At 45.4% G+C, this 21603-nt stretch overlaps 1 protein-coding gene across 1 annotated transcript in view; it reads right to left on the bottom strand.

Annotated features, from left to right (window-relative positions):
* Nucleotides 1–21603, bottom strand: part of LOC140395269 (AP-1 complex subunit mu-1) — a 185928-nt gene that overhangs the window by 148059 nt on the left and 16266 nt on the right. Inside the window, exons 2-3 of the mRNA XM_072482834.1 lie at nt 7842–7998; nt 341–408 (exon numbers count right to left, since the gene is read on the bottom strand). Coding sequence (XP_072338935.1) covers nt 341–408; nt 7842–7998 — 225 coding nt within the window. The remainder of the gene's footprint in view (nt 1–340; nt 409–7841; nt 7999–21603) is intronic.

Genomic DNA, 21603 nt, shown 5'->3' with positions numbered 1-21603 from the left:
ATCCCATCTCACTGTTGCTGTGGGGTTAGGAATTGAAATTCAACAATACCAAAACTATGGGGTTGGGAAATATGCCGGTGCTCATAAAGGGGGAAAACAAAATCCCTTTCTGATTAAGGGTAGTGGTGAGAGAATTAATAAGGCATGCTTAAATTAACCCCCCTCCTGTCCATATCACCATTGACATGGTGAAAAGGTTAAAAATGGAACGGGGCAAGTTGTTGATTCCCCAGAGCAGCAAGAGTATTGGAATGGGAAGAAGAATGAAGTGGGGCTGGAATGAAGAATTGTTCCATTTGAATCCGGAGAGGCGAAGGAAGAACTAAAACCATCATCTCACCTGAACCACCTTATACAGGAAAGCAAACACCAGAGACACACACGCATTTTTCTTGGAGGTTGCAACGACTGCAGAGATTACGGTCAAGGCATTAAACTGACTGGCTATAGATTCTTCCTCCCCACTCCACCCCTCTAACCATGTAATTTCCTGGGAGAGACAAAAAAGTGCCAATAGATTGTCTCAGAAATTGAGTTGAAGAAAATAGGAAGAAGAGCATAAGGTTCAATTCTATAACAGAGCACAAAGAAAAGACATTGTAGATCATGGGGATTGGTCTCACTTTGTTGTAGGAGTAGAAAGCTGGAAGGTTCTGTGGTTTTGAGCAAAGCCTAGAGAGCCTTAACGATAAAAATACCTTCAATAACAACTAGGGAGAGATAAGAAAGCGTTTAGTCATAGTGCTGCACCAATAATGGTGTGGGGCAAGGTAAGTGGACCAGCTAGCAGAGGAATTGGCATTTGGAAGCACAATAACTGGAGGTGGGGGGGACCACATATGTTTGGGATGGAACACCTCTGTTTATTAAAGATTCAATGTCAGGATAATTAGCTGCCATTTAGTGACTGATGGATAATTGAGTCATCAAAGTTTGATCTTACACAATTGACAAATTAAGCAAGGTAATATGCAGAATGCAAACAAACGTGAAACATTCTGAGGCTGAGAGGCTGACTAGGGTTGAGGGCTGCTCTCAGGCTGTGAACTTGACTGGTGTTAAACAGCTGTGCAACGAGGTGACATCAGTTTTAGATTTCTCCCAAACTTTTGGAAAGAAAATCAAAGAAGTGAATAAGTGAAATACGGGTAACAAATGTTCCACTGCATTATGAGCTGTCTCTCACTGACATGATGTGGCAGGTGAGACTGGGTCTACAAGTGTAATTGATACAGACTTCCAAAGACATTTTCCAAAGTTTCACATAACGAGACGGTCAACAGAATGAGTGCTGACGGATATTGGAGATAATTTGTCTGCTTGGTTAGGGAATTAATGAGGAGGTGGTAGACAAAGTATATTAATATGCATGCACTCAAATTGGCAGGATGTGACTAGGGGTGTACTCCAGGCATCTGTACCAAGACTGCTACTTTTCATTATATCCATAAACAATTTGAGAGGAGGAATTGGGTTGCATATATAAATTCACTGGCAACACTTAGTGTAGGCCGGGAGCAGAAAGTTGCCAAGGGACATTAGTACATTAGAGGAGTGGAAAAACCGTGGCAATGAGAGAGAATGAGGCAATTCACTATGGATCTAAGAAAGAAAGTTCAGGAGCAGTCTCTAAATGATGAAAAGCTGGAAATTGTGGAGGGGCAGACAGATTTAGGAATTCAACCACAGAAATCACTAAAGGTTAGTGGACGGGTACAAAATGGCTAATGGAATGTTGTCCCTTATCTCAAGAGGGTTAGAACCCAAACAGATAAAATTATTATAGGGTAAAGAGAAAAAACCTCTTTGTCTGGTGGAACATCTCAGAACAAGGGAACATAATATTTAGATTAGAGCCAAGTCATTCATGGATGATATCAAGAAGCACACCATTTTTTAAAAATGGCTTATGTCCATCTATTTTTTCAAAGAAATTTAGAGTACCCACTTCCTTTGTTCCAATTAAGGGGCAATTTAGTGCGGCTAATTCACCTACTCTGCACATCTTTTTAGGTTGTGGGGGTGAGACCCATGCAGACATGGGGAGAATGTTCAAACTCCACATGGGAGCGAACCCGGGTCCTTGGCACCATGAGGCAGCAGTGTTAACCACTGTGCCGCCCGCATCCTTCTATGAATGGGCAGGCACGTTGTAATAATCCATTGGGTGTGACGGCTGAAGAGACCAACCCTCGATGGGCAGATTCTGCCAAAGTGCCACACCAATGATCCAAGTGGTCATCTGACTCCGACTACCTCCCCGTAGAGAAGTCTTTGGGTATGCAATTGTCTTCCACCTTGTTGGCCTGCCTGAGCCAACGAAGCCACCTCAGTCTGATGAGTGCAAACAGGAGAGTTCTACCTTGGAGAAGACTCCAGCATTTGTGATTTTGTCCAGCTAGCTGGCACCCACATTGCGTAACGGATAGCAAAGATGGAAATAGTTGAGCTGCTTTTCTTCTTCTCACAAAGGATAGTCGAAATCTGAAACTCTCCCTTTAAAAAGCCTGTAGTCAATTGAAGCTTTCAGAACGGAGATTTGTGCACAAGGATATTAAGGGTCATAGATTACGGTAAAAGTAGATGGAGAAAAGATACAGATCAGCCGTGATCTAACTAAAAGGTGAAATAGGCTCAGCAGGCTGAACAGCCTTGAGTTCCTATCCTTGCAACTGCCTTTAAATGATAAAGACAAATTAACTGGTGGAGACACAGGATAAAAGAGAGCAGGAAGAATAAAAATGAAGTATATTATCTAACTGTTGAGAGATGGCAGATCTCGGAGATGCAGAGGGATGAGTGTCCTAGCGTATGAATCACAAAAGGCTAGTGTGCAAGTACAGTAAGTAATTAGGAAAGCTAATTGAATGTCATCATTTATTGCGAGGGGTATTGAATACAAAAGTAGACAGGTTTTGCTTCAATTATACAGAGAATTGGTGAGACCACATCTAGAGTATTGCATACAGTACTGGACTCCTTATTTAAGGAAGGATATAAATGCATTAGCAGTTCAGAGGAGTTTTACGAGACTAACACCTGGGCTGGGTCGGTTGGCTTACGAGGAAACGTTAGGCTTGTATGCACTGGAGTTTAGAGGAGTAAGAGGTGACTTGATTGAAACAGAGGTCCCGAGGAGGTATGGACAGGGTGGATGTGGGGAGAATGTTTCCTCTTCTCGAGAATCTAGATCTAGGCGTCACCTTTTAAAAATAAGATGTCGCCCATTTAAGACAAAAATGAAGCAAAAATTCTTCTCTCAGAGTCGAGAGTCTTTGGAACTCTTCCTCAAAAGGGCATGGAGGCAGAATCCTTGAATACTGTTAAGGCAGAGGTAGATAGATTCTTGAACATTGTGATTTGAAACCTATAAAAGCAGAGCTCGCCAAGTGCTGGCTTGTCTGCACTGAAAGTGCTTTTGGAGTTGGGTGGCAACAGGGAGTTAAGTGGAACTGGGAGAAGAGGCTACAAGAGAGAGAGATGATTGGTAAGTAGTGGGCAAGGTCAGTATATGTTTACAACTTCTACCACTTTTATAGTTTGAAAATGTGGTTCATAATCTGTAAGGGCTACAATTGGTAGTTGCAAGGAGGACAAGGAAGGGCCCCAGAGAATTGATATAATCTGATATGAAGAATCTTCTAAAGGTTTCATTTAAAGGGTTACGTCGTGGCAGAAGATCTCAAAGCCTTGGTTTGCTCCTCTTGCTCCATGTGAGAGGCAGGGAACATTTCCAGTGCCCAAGCCCAGCATGTGTGCAGGAACTGTCTCCAGTTGCAGCTCCTGGAAGCCTGGATTTTGGAGCTGGAGAGGCGACTGGTGACACTGTGTCCAATGGGGGATTCATGGCGCTGAGGACCTGGGTTCAATCCCGGCTCCAGATCACTGTTTATGTGAAGTTTGCACATTCTCCCCGTGTCTGCATGGGTTGCAACTGCACAACCCAAAGATGTGCAGGTTAGGTGGATTGGCCACACTAAATTGCCTCTTAATTAGAAAAAAAACAAGGGGGTGAAAGGTTATCAGGATGGGGGGGGGGGTTGCAGAAATGTGGAGTTGAGGTTACAATCAGATCAGCCATGATCTTGTTGAATGGTGGAGTAGGTTTGATGGGCCGAGTGGCCTGCTCCTGCTCCTAAATCATACGCATGTGTGTGTAATTTACATGATGGCTGCTGATAAAAATTCAATAAATCTTCTTCGTGCAATGATTCAGAAAGACTTCATTTGACAGCAAGTCTTCACTGAACAAGAAACTTCAATACTCAAAGAGGTTGAGCCAGTGTAACTAAAACAACATTCTGTATGACTCAATTAAGTAAATCCATCACGGGTGAGGCACAAAATCGAGTAAATATTGTAGAGAAGGCACGACATGCAGTTTAGTTATGATTCAGGGTGCTCTGATTCATTGGGAGCTTTAGTACACTGGGAGCATTTATAAAGAATGTGCCAAAGGTTAAGATGTATCTCGGTTATACTACTCATCACTGAATGCACACAACACAAACATACCTATTGCAAAACAGAGTCTTCACGGACACACAAGAGGCCCACAGTGCCCCAAGGTTTTGGATTTGTGATTAGCTATCTTTCACTTTTGACTTGATGCTCTGCAAGATTTCTGCTATGTGAACCGGGTAGGCCTTCAGTGCTAACAGGACCAAGGTCAAACTGACATGACATTTGAGGCGGGAGGAGGGCTCCCATTCGGGAACAGAATTTTCGGGGTCTTAATGCCCGGTCCCAGGGGCAACAGAGGCTTCAAAAGCTGTAAGAAGGAACAGGGAGGAGAAATGTTCAAGTTGGGGGAAAAAAACGGCCGTGAAAAAAGGGGTTAATGAATGTCCGTCGGAGAGTGGAAAAGTCAGCGCGGGGACTGCAAGGAAAGCGGAGGCTGCGGCACCAGGGAAGGCCGCATTGCTCACGGCAGAAGAAATTACCAAGGTGATGGCCGTGGGACTTGAAAAACAGTTCACAAAGCACATGGAAGCGATGAAGGAGATGGGGGCGGTATTGAAAGTGCTGGTGGAGGAGGCGATTGCCCCGGTGAGGGCGGCGGTATCGAGCGCAGCGGCAGAGGTGCGGGAGCAAGGCGAGGCGCTGAAGGAAGCGAAATGAAAATTGCTTTTTGTCACAAGTAGGCTTCAAATTAAGTTACTGTGAAAAGCCCCTAGTCGCCACATTCCGGCGCCTGTTCGGGAAGACTGGTACAGGAATTGAACCGTGCTGCTGGCCTGCTTTAAAAGCCAGCTATTTAGCACTGTGCTAAACCAGCCCCATAATAATAATCACTTATCGTCACGAGTAGGCTTCAATGAAGTGACTGTGAAAAGCCACCAGTCTCCATATTCCGGCGCCTGTTCAAGGAGGCCGGTACGGGAATTGAACCTGCGCTGTTGGCATTCTTCTGTATTACAAGCCAGCTATTTAGCCCACTGTGCTAAACCAGCCCAGTGGAAGAGGCATTATCGCAGCACAGTTATCAACTCACCTCGATGGGGAAGGAGCTGCGGAGGGTGATAGACACCAACAAGTGTCTGCGAGCCAAAATGTAAGACCTTGAAAACAGATCCAGGCGGCAGAATCTGAGGATCGTGGGTCTGCCCGAAGGGGTGGAAGGCCCGAGGCCGACGGAGCATTTTGCCACGATGTTGGCGGAGCTATTGGGGGGAGGGGGACGATCCCTCTCGATACGAACTGGATCGGGCTCATAGGCCGTGGAGGCCTATACCAAAGGCGGGTGAGCCGCCAAGAGCAGTAACCATTTGTTTCCGTAGGTACAGTGTGAAGGAGAAGGTCCTGTGCTGGGCAAAGCAGAAGCGGGTGGTGCAGTGGGCTGGAGCTGGTATACGTATATACCAGGACTTTACAGTGGAGCTGGCGAGGAGGCGGGCGGCCTTCAGCCAGGTTAAGAAGGCACTGTACAACAGCAAGATGCAGTGCAGCATAGTGTATCCAGCTAAGTTGAAGGTGACCTACAAATCCAAGGACTTTTATTTTGGGATGGCAGAAGCGGCGGAGGGTTTGCGAAGGCAAAAGGACTGTCAGAATTGAGAATTGGGACTGAGAGTGGGTCTTGTACCGATGTAGCCTCATGTAACTTTATTTTTTCACTGCGTGTTAGCGTATGTACTAAATGAGTCGACGGCTGTATATTTGGACAAGGGAAGAGTTGGGACTTTCATTTGCAATGATGGTTCATTAGGGCTTGGGTGGGTATGCGGGGTTGTGCGCTAAAGGGGATTTCTTGGTTTTCCTGGGACCGGGCAAGGTAGAAGGAGACCCGGACGGGGGCCTCCACGCTGGCTGGGTTAAGCTGGCCAGTGAATGGGAGTGAGGTGGGGGGAGGGGCTGCGGCAATCGGAGCCTGGTAGAACACGTTTCGGTGAGTTTAGCCGGGGTGAAAAGTTGGGGGAAGGAACCGAGGCTTGAGGGAGGAGTCTACAACAGGAAGTGGATGGGGGGAATGTGTGCACGGTGGGGGGGGTCTACAATTCATGGATGTCATTCACGGTACTCTTTCAGGGATTGGATGGTGTTGAATATTATAGGGGGGGGATGGACTATATATGTCAATGGTGACCATAGGCGATTCTTGATTCCTTTTTCTTTTTTCCTTTTTTTTTCCTTGGGAGGTTTTGTTTTATTTGATGTTTGTATTGCCAGGCGGGCATGTGAACTGGGTAAAGCTATTATATAAGGAGCCGAGGGCGAGTGTCCGCACAAACAACATCAGCTCGAGATACTTTTTTCTCCACCATGGGACTAGACAGGGATGTCCTATGTCCCCCCTGCTGTTTGCACTCGCGATTGAGCCGATAGCCATCGCATTAAGAAGTTCTGAAGTATGGAAAGGAATAATGGGTCAGAGGGGTTGATTCCCAGTGGGTCAGAATGGAGGAGAGTTTGTGCAGGGGGTCGGGATTGAAAGCACTAGCAACAGCGCCGCCCCCGGGGAAATACTCAGGGAGTCCGGTAATAATAGCTTCATTGAGAATTTGGAGGCCGCTAATCACGTTCCTATGTTTTGGTCCTGTCCATAGCTAGAGGATTACTGGAAGGATTGGGGGGTGGGGGGGGAGAAGAGAGGGGGAGAGAGAGAGAGAGGGAGAGAGAGAGAGAGAGAGAGAGAGAGAGAGAGAGAGAGAGAGAGAGAGAGAGAGAGAGAGAGAGAGAGAGAGAGAGAGAGAGAGAGAGAGGTTGAACTGAGGGGAAGGATGGAGGGGTTCTACAATTCATGGGCATTATTCATTATGCACTTTCAAGAACTGGATAACATTGAACATTAGTTGGGGCGTGTGGGTGGGAGGGTTGCAGGGAGGAGGGCTGTGTGTTAATGGCGACTATGGGTGATCCCGAATTCCTTTTTGTCATTTGTTTGTGTGAACATGCGGGGTAATGTTTGGGGTTTGGTGGGAGGATGGGATCGTTGTTATTGATATAGGGATTGACATATTTGTTACTGATTATTGTTTATTGTTGGTGGGTGTAAATTTGGGAGAAAACGTGCAAAAGGAGAATTTAAAACTTTTTTTTTTAATATTGTCAGGCGGACCATTGCTTGGGGGGTGGTGGGAGAATGGGATCGTTATTGTTGATAAGGGGATTGACATTGTATTCGTTACCGTTTACTGTTTGTTGGTGGGGTGCAAATCTTGAAGAAAATGTGAAAATGGAGAACATTTTTTTTTCTTTTTTTTTTTTTAAATTGACATGACATTTGTAAAGGGTCCAAACCATTTGCTGAATGCTGAAACACTCTTCCCAGGGCGTGACTAGGTTTGCCACTATAGAACCCCACACCTTTCATTTTAAAGAGCAATTACTCGGAAGGATACGATATAGATTATTGTGTTTGATCCACATGAATCGAACCGCTCCATGTGACAGGATGGGCGTCAGTGAACACTCCTCCTCCTTCTCCATCAGAATAGACATAAAGTGTTCAATTTCCGACATTTCCACATCTCCCCGATAATTCCGACAAATCAGGACCTGAGAAACAGAACACACAGATGTTTCATATATAATGCTACAATCTCAAAGTGGGGTGACTGCTTGACTTATGTAAACACAAATGATTCTGAGCCAAAGAACAGTTTCATGAGTGGATATTAACTGTGTCAACAAGCTTAGCACCCTCTAAAGCACGCAATGCTAACTCAAGCAAACTCAAGCACAGCCAGTTGTAGATTAAAGCCCATCCTATCCAGTTTTAACATCAGAGAAGCATCGCATGAGCATGGATCTCGCCATTCATCCAGCAACTTCCAAATGAAATTACCCTTCACATAGAATGTACAATAGCCAATCAGTCCAATTGGTTTATGCTCCACAGAAGACTCTTCTCACTCTAATAACCTCTACCCAACTTGCGCCTCTATCCTTTTATTCTCTTCTCTGCATCAAACCTCCCCTTAAAGACATCAATGCCAACTGCTTCAACCACTCTGGGGCACCAAGGTTCACATCCTCATCCCACTCAGCATAAAGAAATTCCCCCTAAATTCTTTATTTGATTGGCATGTGTCATGCAGAATATAAATCTTCATTGGCTGGTGGAATGTGTTATGAATTGGGAATTTTAAGATTAAAAATGAAATTATGATAAAATAAAATGGGGGATTGATAAGTGCTGCTGTCGGAAGGGATGTTGATATGCAAATTAACATATCCATGAGAAAAGCAAGTGTATGTGCATAGGTGAAAAAAATTGGGATGCAGAAAGAGGTGACTTCAAAGTGGAGAGATAAGGGACTTGACACTTGTGGTCAAACGGCCACCTAAGATAATGTTCTGCAAAGGACGCTGGGAAATCTGGCAAAGTATAAGGACAAGCAGGCTGCAGTGAGATGCAAGCTGCCACCCAGACATAACACACAGGAAAACGACCACCTCCAGGCCATCCCAGGAACAATAGAAACATACTGTCAATCACGAATGTCTACCAGACACAACAGACCCTAATTGGACTTGATCGATCAGGGTGATCGAACCCTGATCAATTGAGTGGTAATGGCCCAGGGACCGTCCAATAGGACACAAAACCAATATGGTACAAAAAGTGCCGCACCACCTTAGAATGGCTCACTCTGCAGCAGCACGCAACAGGAACAGAACAACGGTGATCTTCACCGGCCACCACAAAGAGGACCATCACACCACCAAACAGAAGGAAAACGAGGGCCAGAGCATCAGACCAGACCAAGGACCGAACATCGAGGAGGACAGAAGTTGAATACAGATAAAGGCCTTCATCTGTTTGGGTACCTGCTAGTCAGTCTAAAGTCAAGGTCTAGTATGAACTTTAGTATTCTGTAAAATAACATGTGTTGGATGGTGTGATTGATTAACTGTAACACTGTGAGTGTGAATTAACACTATTTGATTAAACAAAGCCGGCTCGCAGTCATTTGTCCACTGCATATGGGTTAAAGACACACTGTGGTAGCAACACACTTGTTTGCTAAAAGTCAGGTCCACAGAGTGGGTAACATCAAAGGGAAAGAATGACATATCCATAGCATAACTGGAGAAAGGGACAGTCGAAGCAACTACCATCACAACCACACCCAGCTGCAGAAAACAGTCTCCCCTGAAAACAAGTTATTGCCAAAATCTGCTTAAAATCCAAAACTCGAGTCCAAAGTCCAAATCCAGTTCAAAGATGTGCAGGTTAGGTGGATTGGCCATGATAAATTGACCTTGGTGTCCAAAATTGCCCTTAGTGTTGGGTGGGGTTACTGGGTTATGGAAGTGGAGGTGTTGACCTTGGGTAGGGTGCTCTTTCCACAAGCCGGTGCAGACTCGATGGGCCAAATGGCCTCCTTCTGCACTGTAAATTCTATGATAATAGGAGATTCTGCCTTTGCTGAAGCGGAAGACGGTTTTCCCAAACGTGGACAAGTGACCAGTACGTGGTAACTATCTCCGGATTCAGCTCCACGTTATATAATATTGATGTTGTTTGGGAACAAACGACATCTCAAGAGTTGAGGAAACATAGGTACTTGGGAACAAAGGGGTGCCTTCATTTAATACTGTGTGTGTCTTGCCATCAATGTCGTTCAGTGTACTGTTGCAGTGTATTATAGTTCTGTGTGTTTTTCTTTTAAGTTAATAAATATTCTTTATTAATTAATCACAAAACGACTGGACTGTTCCTCCCTGGTTTGCATATATTTTCACAGTATAGCAAATTGAAAATATACACCACGAAGAACCGGTGTTCCAAGTTACCCTTCTGGATTTTGGGATACCTTTGCATTTAACATCAGCAGCATTCTTAACAAGTGTCTTTTGAAAATGGTGGCAAAAATCACCTGGTCACAAATTGGTCAGGTTTCTGGAAGCCTCTGAACATGCATAGGAATTAGGAACAGACGATTTGGCCGATCAAGCATTCAAAGTGAGGGTCACGACCAACGGGTGGGTGTAAAATGGGTCGTGGCGCACCCTGAAATCATAAGTATCCCAACGACTGGGTAAGATCAGCAGGATGGCAAACAGAAAGGATGCCATGAAAATGGCTTTTGTGAGGACATCGGAGAGAATCGATGGCCCAGGAGTGAGAAGCGGAGTGTATTGGCCAGCTGACAGACATCCCAACAGCAAGCCAAACGGTAATTTAGCTGTAATTTAGAACCGTCACACAGGCAACACTGAAGCCGAGTAAAGGGACATCTGATCATCACCAATTAATTAGATTCTTCACTGAATTGAAGTCTTTCAATCAACTAACCTTAAATTGAATAGCTTTTCAGGATCACCCACCAAGAGATTCAGTCCCTATTTCTGTAGAGAAGCGAGCACAGACCCTACACTGCAAGCCTTCCACGTGTACACACTCTCTGTCCTCTCACTGGAAGGAGCGTTTGAGAAGCCAAGATTGGAGAGTTTACGCATCCATTCAAAATGTGTTCAGGAACAATAGGGTTTAGGGAAAACAGTCTACTTTCTTTCTGGGTCTGGGTGTCAACCCTCACCCGCAGCAAAACTGGCAAAGAACAATTACACTGTTGTGGGCAAAATTTTGGAAAGGTTTATAAGAGATAGGATGTATCATCATCTGGAAAGGAATAATTTGATTAGAGATAGTCAACACGGTTTTGTGAAGGGTAGGTCGTGCCTCACAAACCTTATTGAGTTCTTTGAGAAGGTGACCAAACAGGTGGATGAGGGTAAAGCAGTCGATGTGGTGTATATGGATTTCAGTAAAGCGTTTGATAAGGTTCCCCACAGTAGGCTACTGCAGAAAATACAGAGGCATGGGATTCAGGGTGATTTAGCAGTTTGGATCAGAAATTGGCTAGCTGGAAGAAGGCAAAGGGTGCTGGTTGATGGGAAATGTTCAGACTGGAGTCCAGTTACTAGTGGTGTACCACAAGGATCTGTTTTGGGGCCACTGCTGTTTGTCATTTTTATAAATGACCTGGAGGAAGGCGTAGAAGGATGGGTGAGTAAATTTGCAGATGACACTAAAGTCGGTGGAGTTGTGGACAGTGCAGAAGGATGTTACAAGTTACAGAGGGACATAGATAAGCTGTAGCGCTGGGCTGAGAGGTGGCAAATGGAGTTTAATGCAGAAAAGTGTGAGGTGATTCATTTTGGAAGGAATGACAGGAAGACAGAGTACTGGGTTAATGGTAAGATTCTTGGCAGTGTGGATGAGCAGAGAGATCTTGGTGTCCATGTACATAGATCCCTGAAAGTTGCCACCCAGGTTGAGAGGGTTGTTAAGGCGGCGTACGGTGTGTTAGCTTTTATTGGTAATGGGATTGAGTTTCGGAGCCATGAGGTCATGTTGCAGCTGTACAAAACTCTGGTGCGGCCACATTTGGAGTATTGCATGCAATTCTGGTCGCTGCATTATAGGAAGAATGTGGAAGCATTGGAAAGGGTGCAGAGGAGATTTACCAGAATGTTGCCTGGTATGGAGGGAAGATCTTATGAGGAAAGGCTGAGGGAAGGTTAGAGAGAAGAAGGTTAAGAGGGGACTTAATTGAGGCATACAAGATGATCAGAGGATTGGATAGGGTGGACAGTGAGAGCCTTTTTCCTCGGATGGTGATGTCGAGCACGAGGGGACATAGCTTTAAATTGAGGGGAGATAGATATAAGACAGATGTCAGAGGTAGGTTCTTTACTCAGAGAGTAGTAAGGGCGTGGAATGCCCTGCCTGCAACAGTAGTGGACTCGCCAACACTAAGGGCATTCAAATGGTCATTGGATAGACATATGGACGATAAGGGAATAGTGTAGATGGGTTTTAGAGTGGTTTCACAGGTCGGCGCAACATCGGGGGCCGAAGGGCCTGTACTGCGCTGTAATGTTCTATGTTCTATGTTACTCTTTCACAACAGCTACCGAAGGAAAATCCTCCGAATGTTACCAAAACTCGCTGCCTTTGTCTGCGCTGCCCCGTCTCCAAAAGAAATCTTGCATCGTAAATATATCAATCCTAAAAGCAGCCTTTTCAAGTTTAAACCAGTATTGTCTTACTCTCAGGTTTAATTTACAGTAATGTTTTGGATTCATCTTTCCCAACCACTTATTGGCGTACTTTATCTTCTCCTGCAAGATGATCTTTAAGATCAAGGGCTATTAAGCATAAATTTCTGTAGTCTTTCCTCTGTGTTAGTCATAACTCAGTGGGTGATGTGCTTGCATCTACATCAGACCGACAGTTGTGGGTTCACCTCCACATCTAGGCTAAAACCCCAGTATGGGACTGCAGGGGTGATACCTTGTTAGAAATGATTTTTTCCAGGTGACATGTTAAATGAAGGCTCTGCCTCTATCTGGCTAAGAGCAGAGAGTTATCCCAGGTGTCCTAACCACCATTTATCCCTCAATCAACAACACAAAGAAAATGATCTGGTCATTATCACATTGCTGTTTATGGGGGGGTGCATAAATTAGCATTACAGCAATGACTGTACTTCATTGGCTGTAAACCACTTTGTACTCGTGTAGTTGCGAAGGTACTAGCAAAATGCATATCTTGTTTTTTCCCCCCATAATTCAAACATCAACATCAACTTTCTGAACTTGGAATATCTCTCGACTTTCATAGAGTCAGAGAGTTTTACAGTACAGAACGAGGCCCTTCGGCCCACCATGTCTGTGCCGGTCATCACGTGGGTCCCGAAGGCAAAAGTGGGTCCCGGGACAAAATATTTGAAAAACACGGAATTAGATCATAGCTGATTATTAACCTCGGCACCAGTTTCTCCTATCCCTTGATGTCACTAATACCCAGAAATCTATCGATTTTGTATCTTGAACATGCTCAATGATTGAACTTCCACAGCCCTCTGGGGTAAGGAATTTCAAGATTCACTATGCTCTGAAGAAATTCCACCTCTTCTCAGCCTTAAATGGTCTGCTCCTAATTCAGAGACTGTGTCCCCTGGTTCTAGATTCACCAACCAGGGAAACATCCTATTTACATCAACCCTGTTAAACCCTGTAAGAATTTCTATGTTTCAATGAGATCATCTCTTATTCTTTAAAACTCTAGATAAGGCAAGAAGGAAGTCCCCGACGATGGGTGTGTCCAGAACCAGGCGTCACACTCTGAAGATACAGGGTAGACCATTTGGAACAGAGATGAGGAGAAATTACTTCACCCAGAGTGGTCGGCCTGTGGAATTCACTACCACAAAAAGCAGTTGAAGCCAAAACATAAGACGGAGTTAAGATATAGAACTTGAGGTGAAGGGGATCAAAGGATATGGGGGGAAAGACAGGATCAGGCCATTGAGTTGGATGATCACGATGAATGGTGGAGCAGACTCGAAGGGCTGAATGGCCTCCTCCTGCTCCTATTTTCTATGTTTTTATGTACCACAAGTCTAGTCTCCTCAATCTCTCCTCAAAGGACAATCATGCCACCCCAGGCATCAGTTTGATGAACCTCGGTTGAACTCCCTGCATGGCAAGTATATCAGACAGATAAGGGGACCAAAATTGTACACAAGACTCCAAGTGTTCTCTTGTTAAGCTCTAGACAATTGCAGCAAGACATTCTTACATTTTTATTTCAATCCCCTTGCGATCAAGGCCAACATACCAGTTGCCCCCTAATTGCTTCCTGCATCAGTATGCTAGCTTTTGTAGACTCATGAACAAGGACACCAAAGACCTTTTGGAAATCAACACTTCCCAAACTCTCACCACCTGTTTTTTTTCTACCGGTGGATAAATTTACACATTCATAGTATATTCCACCTGCCATGTTCTTGCCCATTCACTTGAAGCCTTTACAAAGAGCATCCAGCCCTTACAAAGAGCATCCTACTCAAGCCTACGCATCTGCCCTATCCCCGTAACCCAGTAACCCCCACTTAACCTTTTTTGGACACTAAGGGCAATTTATCATGGCCAATCCACCTGACCTGCACATCTTTGGACTGTGGGAGGAAACGGGAGCACCCGGAGGAAACCCACGCAGACACAGGGAGAACGTGCAGACTCCGCACAGACAGCGACCCAGCCGGGAATCGAACCTAGGACCCTGGAGCCCTGAAGCGACTGTGCTAACCACTATGTTACCGTGCAGCCCAAACTATTAGTAATAAAGGAACTAGAAGACACATGTGAAAAGGCTTCTATACAGTTAATCGTTAGAACTCTGAACAGCTCGAGAGGTTGGTGGACACAGATTCAATAGTAGCTTTCAAAAGGGAACTGGATAAATACTTGCAAGAAAAAAACTGCAGCAATGAGGAAGGAGGTGAATAGGACCAACTGGATTTCTCTTCAGAAGAGCTATTTCAGACTTGATGGATCAAGTCAACTCCTTCGGTGGTATACTATTCTATCATTCTGCAAAAAACTGGATAACAGACATTCTTTAAAACATCCAATTTGTAATGTTTCAATGGAAGAAATTATGTCAATGGCGTCACTGAACAGGAACTAGCCCACCTCCTGTTTCACCACAAAGGAAATAAACCACTTCTTACTTAAAAACACTAGATGAGGGAAGGATTGCACCTTTTTTGACATTTCTGGAACTATGCTACATGAACCATGGTACATTCTGGAACTATGCTACACGCAAGATCAGATTTCCTGAAGGAATACGCTCACAGGTGGAACAAAGCTCTCAAATGGATCACGATCTGGACAGTTGTTCATTTACCCAAGAGCAGGGCAGTAAGAACATAGAACATTCCAGCGCAGTACAGGCCCTTCGGCCCTCGATGTTGCGCCGACCTGTGAAACCACTCTAAAGCGCATCTACACTATTGCCTTATCGTCCATATGTCTATCCAATGACCATTTGAATGCCCTTAGTTTGGCGAGTCCACTACTGTTGCAGGCAGGGCATTCCACACCCTTACTCCTCACGGAGTAAAGAACCTACCTCTGACATCTGTCCTATATCTATCTCCCCTCAATTTAAAGCTATGTCCCCTCGTGCTAGACATCACCATCCGAGGAAAAAGGCTCTCACTGTCCACCCTATCCAATCCTCTGATCATCTTGTATGCCTCAATTAAGTCACCTCTTAACCTTCTTATCTCTAACGAAAACAGCCTCAAGTCCCTCAGCCTTTCCTCATAAGATCTTCCCTCCATACCAGGCAACATTCTGGTAAATCTCCTCTGCACCCTTTCCAATGCTTCCACATCCTTCCTATAATGCGACGACCAGAATTGCACGCAATACTCCAAATGCAGCCGCACCAGAGTTTTGTACAGCTGCAACATGACCTCATGGCTCCGAAACTCAATCCCTCTACCAATAAAAGCTAACACACCGTACGCCTTCTTAACAACCCTCTCAACCGGAGTGGCAACTTTCAGGGATCTATGTACATGGACACCGAGATCTCTCTGCTCATCCACACTGCCAAGAATCTTACCATTAGCCCAGTACTGTCTTCCTGTTATTCCTTCCAAAATGAATCACCTCACACTTTTCTGCATTAAACTCCATTTGCCACTTCTCAGCCCAGCTCTGCAGCTTATTTATGTCCCTCTGTAACCTGCAACATCCTTCCGCACTGTCCACAACTCCACCGACTTTAGTGTCATCTGCAAATTTACTCATCCATCCTTCTACGCCCTCCTCCAGGTCATTTATAAAAATGACAAACAGCAGTTGTCTTGACTCGCTGCAAGGAAGCTTGATAGCTTGTAAAGCTCAGTCAATACTACTTCCCACAACCAATATCTCCATGGCCTGTGTGATATTGTCAATTTATGGCCTAGTTTATGCTGTGAAACCATGCCCACGGAATCATGGATCATAGAATTTACAGTGAAGGAGGTCATTCAGCCCATCGAGTCTGCACTGGTCTTTGGAAGAGCACCCTCCTTAAGCCCACCTAACCTTTTTTTGGACACCAAGGACAATTTAGCATGGTCACTCCACCTAACCTACACATCTTTGGACTGTGGGAGGAAACCGGAGCACCCGGAGGAAACCCACGCAAACACGAGGAAAACGTGCAGACTCCGCACAGACAGTGACCCAAGCCGGGAATCGAACCTGGGACCCTGGAGCTGTGAAACAAAAGCTAACCACTGTGCTACATGGGACCCAAACTCAGTTAACATGAGCCCCACCCACCCACAAAATAGAGTGTCGCCTTCCATTTCCCCATAGAATCCCTACAGTGCAGAAGCAGTTCATTCATCTCATCAGGTTTGCACACCCCGCCATTTCCTTACAATCCCACACATCTTTGGACTATGGGTGAAACCGGAACACCCAGAGGAAACCCATGCAGGCATGGGGAGAAAGTGCGAACTCCACACAGAGTCACCCCAGGCTGAAATCGAACACGGGTCCCTAGCGCTGCAAGGCAGCATTGCTAACCACCGTGCCGCCCAATGTAACCGGACCCACTGTGCTATTCAATCTCTCATCTCATTTGTAACCTTAATTTCAATGGCAAAGATTATGTGAAATAAATCCCGAGCATGAATTTACATATTCAATTTCCCGAACAAAATACTTGCGTTTCCAAAGCACCTTCCATGGCCTCAGGGCATCCCAAACAACTTCACAATCAATTAAGTATTTTTGACATTGTCGTAATGTGGGGACAGTGACATCCAACTTACAGACAACAAACTGCCACAAACAGCAATCAGAGGAATGACCAAATCACCTGTGCTTTTTGCTGCAAAGATGTTGGATAAGCGGGTATGTGTGTAATGTGATAGAGTCTGTCAGGTAAGTTTATTCAGACCGCAGCTGTGTTCAGCGCGGGAATCATTTAATCTATAATTGAACTAAACCACTAAATAATTAGTATCACACTCCAAATTTAAGTGCAAGACATGTTGAAGCCAGCTATTCCTACACAAGGTTCCCACACAAAAGGTTACTGCACCGGAGCTAATGGGGGCGGCAAGTTGTTTTTCTATTTTGTCCAGGCACGTTGGTTTTTTTAAATTTTACTCACGTAAAATTGATGAAGGTACATTCAGAAAATGTCCAGTTTTCTGAGAACTCCAATTTTTGTAAAAACTGGATTTTTAAAAAAATTTGCTCATGGGATGTGGGCGTCCCTGGGTGGGCCAGCATTTATTGCCCATCCGGAGGGCTTTTAAGAGTCAACCACATTGCTGTGGATCTGGATCACATATAGGCCAGACGAGGCAAGGATGACAGATTTCCTTTATTAGTGGACATTAGTGAACCAGGTGGGTTTGTGAGACAATAGTTTCATGGTCGCCTTTAGTCTTCTAATTCCAGCTTTTTATTGAATTCAAATCGGAGACACTGTACTGTACTAACATTGGAAGCAACTCAAGAAGGTTCATCGGGCTGTTTCATGGATGAAGGGGTTTGTCTGATAAGGAAAGGTTGAGCAGGTTGGGCTCATACCCATTGGAATTTAGAAGAATGAACGGTGATCTTATCGAAACATATAAAATTCTGCAAGGACTTGATAGGATAAATACCGGGAAGATGCTTCCTCTCATGGAGAATCTAGAACCAATGGTCAAGTTAAAGAAACTCCAAATTAAGATGGAGATGAGGAGCAATTACTTCTCCTAAGGGAATATTTAGAATACTGTGAGCAATTTTGGGCCCCACACCTCAGGAAGGACATACTGGCACTGGAGCGGGTCCAGCGGAGATTCACACGGATGATCCCAGGAATGGTAGGCCTAACATACGATGAACGTCTGAGGATCCTGGGATTATATTCATTGGAGTTTAGGAGGTTGAGGGGAGATCTAATAGAAACTTACAAGATAATGAATGGCTTAGATAGGGTGGACGTAGGGAAGTTGTTTCCATTAGCAGGGGAGACTAGGACCCGGGGGCACAGCCTTAGAATAAAAGGGAGTCACTTTAGAACAGAGAGGAGGAGAAATTTCTTCAGCCAGAGAGTGGTGGGTCTGTGGAATTCATTGCCACAGAGGGCGGTGGAGGCCGGGACGTTGAGTGTCTTTAAGACAGAAGTTGATAAATTCTTGATTTCTCGAGGAATTAAGGGCTATGGAGAGAGAGCGGGTAAATGGAGTTGAAATCAGCCATGATTGAATGGTGGAGTGGACTCGATGGGCCGAATGGCCTTACTTCCGCTCCTATGTCTTATGGTCTTTTGGACCGATACAGTCCCAGACATTTCGACGACACTCCCTGTACTAGGGAAGCGTAAACAACAGGGTCAATGACCCAGCCATCAAGGCACCCATCCCTTTATTATAGTGATCAGGAATTACCCAATTAGTTAGTGGGGTCCATTTGCCACCTCTCAGCCCAGCTCTGCAGCTTATCTTTGTCCCTCTGTAACTTGGAACATCCTTCCACACTGTCCACAACTCCACCGACTTTAGTGTCATCCGCAAATGTACTCACCCATCCTTCTACGCCCTCCTCCAGGTCATTTATAAAAATGACAAACAGCAGTGGCCCCAAAACAGATCTTTGTGGTACACCACGAGTAACTGGACTCCAGGCTGAACATTTCCCATCAACCACCACCCTATGTCTTCTTCCAGCTAGCCCATTTCTGTCCAAACTGCTAAATCACCCTGAATCCCATGCCTCCGTATTTTCTGCAGTAGCCTACCGTGGGGAACCTTATCTAAAGCTTTACTGAAATCCATATACACCACATCGACTGCTTTACCCTCATCCACCTGTTTGGTCACCTTCTCAAAGAACTCAATAAGGTTTGTGAGGCACGACCTACCCTTCACAAAACCGTGTTGACTATCTCTAATCAAATTATTCCTTTCCAGATGATGATTCATCCTATCTCTTATAAACCTTTCCAAGACTTTGCCCACAACAGAAGTAAGGCTCACTGGTCTATAGTTACCAGGGTTGTCTGTACTCCCCTTATTGAACAAGGGGACAACATTTGCTATCCTCCAGCCTTCTGGCACTATTCCTGTAGACAATGATGACATCAAGATCAAAGCCAAAGGTTCAACAATCTCCTCCCTAGCTTCCCAGAGAATCCTGGGATAAATTTCATCCGGCCCAGGGGACTTATCTATTTTCACACTTTCCAGAATTGCTAACACCTCCTCCTTATGAACCTCAAGCCCTTCTAGTCTAGTAGCCTGAATCTCAGTATCCCCCTTGACAACATGGTCTTTTTCCTGCGTGAATACTGACGAAAAATATTCATTTAGCACCTCTCCTATCCCCTCGGACTCCACGCACAACTTCCCACTACTGTCCTTGTCGGGCCCTACTGTCACCCTAGTCATTCTTTTATTCCTGACATATCTATAGAATGCTTTAGGGTTATCCTTGATCCTACCTGCCAAAGAATTCTCATGTCCCCTCCTGGCTCTTCTTAGCTCTCTCTTTAGGTCCTTCCTAGCTAACTTGTAACTTTCGAGCGCCCTAACTGAACCTTCACGTCTTTACATCTTGTCCTCTCGACAAGTGATTCAACTACTTTAGTAAACCACGGTTCCCTTGCTCGACCACTTCCTCCCTGCCTGACAGGTACATACTTATCAAGACACGCAGTAGCTGTTCCTTGAACAAACTCCACATTTCAATTGTGCCCATCCCCTGCAGCTTCCCTCCCCATCCGATGCATCCTAAGTCTTGCCTCATCGCATCATAATTGCCTTTCCCCCAGATATAACACTTGCCCTGCGGTATATACCTATCCCTTTCCATCGCTAAAGTAAACGTAATCGAATTGTGGTCACTATCACCAAAGTGCTCACCTACCTCCAAATCTAACACCTGTCCTCGTTCATTACACAGTACCAAATCCAATATGGCCTCGCCTCTCGTTGGCCTATCCACATACTGTGTCAGGAAACCCTCCTGCACACATTGGACAAAAACGGACCCATCTAAAGTACTCAATCTATAACGTTTCCAGTCAATATTTGGAAAGTTAAAGTCCCCCAGAACAACTACTCTGTTACTTTCGCTCCTATCCAGAATCATCTTTGCAATTCTTTCCTCTACACCTCTGGAACTTTTCGGAGGCCTATAGAAAACCCCTAACAGGGTGACCTCTCCTTTCCGGTTTCTAACCTCAGCCCATACTACCTCAGTAGACGAGTCCTCACCAAACGTCCTTTCTGCCACCGTAATACTGTCCTTGACTAACAATGCCACCCCTCCCCCTCTTCTACCACCTTCCCTGAGCTTACTGGAATATCTAAACCCCGGCACCTGCAACAACCATTCCTGTCCCTGCTCTATCCATGTCTCCGAAATGGCCACAACATCGAAGTCCCAGGTCCCAACCCATGCCGCAAGTTCACCCACCTTATTCCGGATGCTCCTGGCATTGAAGTAGACACACTTTAAACCACCTTCCTGCCTGCTGGTACACTCCTGCAACTTTGAAACCTTACTCATGACCTCACTACTCTCAACCTCCTGTATACTGGAGCTACAATTCAGGGTCCCAACCCCCTGCTGAACTAGTTTAAACCCTCCCGAAGAGCATTAGCAAATTTCACCCCCAGGATATTGGTACTCCTCTGGTCCAGGTATAGACCATCCCATTTGTAGAGGTCCCACTTACCCCAGAATGAGCCCCAATTATCCAGGTATCTGAAACCCTCCCACCTGCACCATCCCTGTAGCCACGTGTTCAACTGCTCTCTCTCCCCCTATTCCTCGTCTCGCTGGCACGTGGCACGAGTAACAGCCCAGAGATAATAACTCTGTTTGTTCTAGATCGAAGTTTCCACCCTAGCTCCCTGAATTCCTGCCTTACATTGCTATCCCTTTTCCTACCTACGTCGTTGGTGCCTATGTGGACCACGACTTGGGGCTGCTCCCCCTCCCCCTTAAGAATCCCGAAAACACGATCCGAGACATGGCGGACCCTGGCACCTGGGAGGCAACAACCGCGAGTCTCTCTCGTTCCCACAGAATCTCCATCTAACCCCCTAACTATGGAGTCTCCAATGACTAATGCTCTACTCCTCTCCCCCCTTCCCTTCTGAGCAACAGGGACAGACTCTATGCCAGAGACCTGTACCCCATGGCTTACCCCTGTTGAGTCATCCCCCCCAACAGTATCCAAAGCGATATACTTGTTACTAAGGGGAACGACCACAGGGGATCCCTGCACTGACTGCATCCTCCCAGGCCCTCTCACCGTCACCCATCTATCTTTATTCTTCGGAG

This window comes from Scyliorhinus torazame, chromosome 18 (assembly GCF_047496885.1).
Source record: "Scyliorhinus torazame isolate Kashiwa2021f chromosome 18, sScyTor2.1, whole genome shotgun sequence".
Lineage (NCBI taxonomy): Eukaryota > Metazoa > Chordata > Chondrichthyes > Carcharhiniformes > Scyliorhinidae > Scyliorhinus > Scyliorhinus torazame.
The sequence above is the reverse complement of the archived record's forward strand: the minus strand, read 5'-3'. Positions and strand labels throughout refer to the sequence as shown.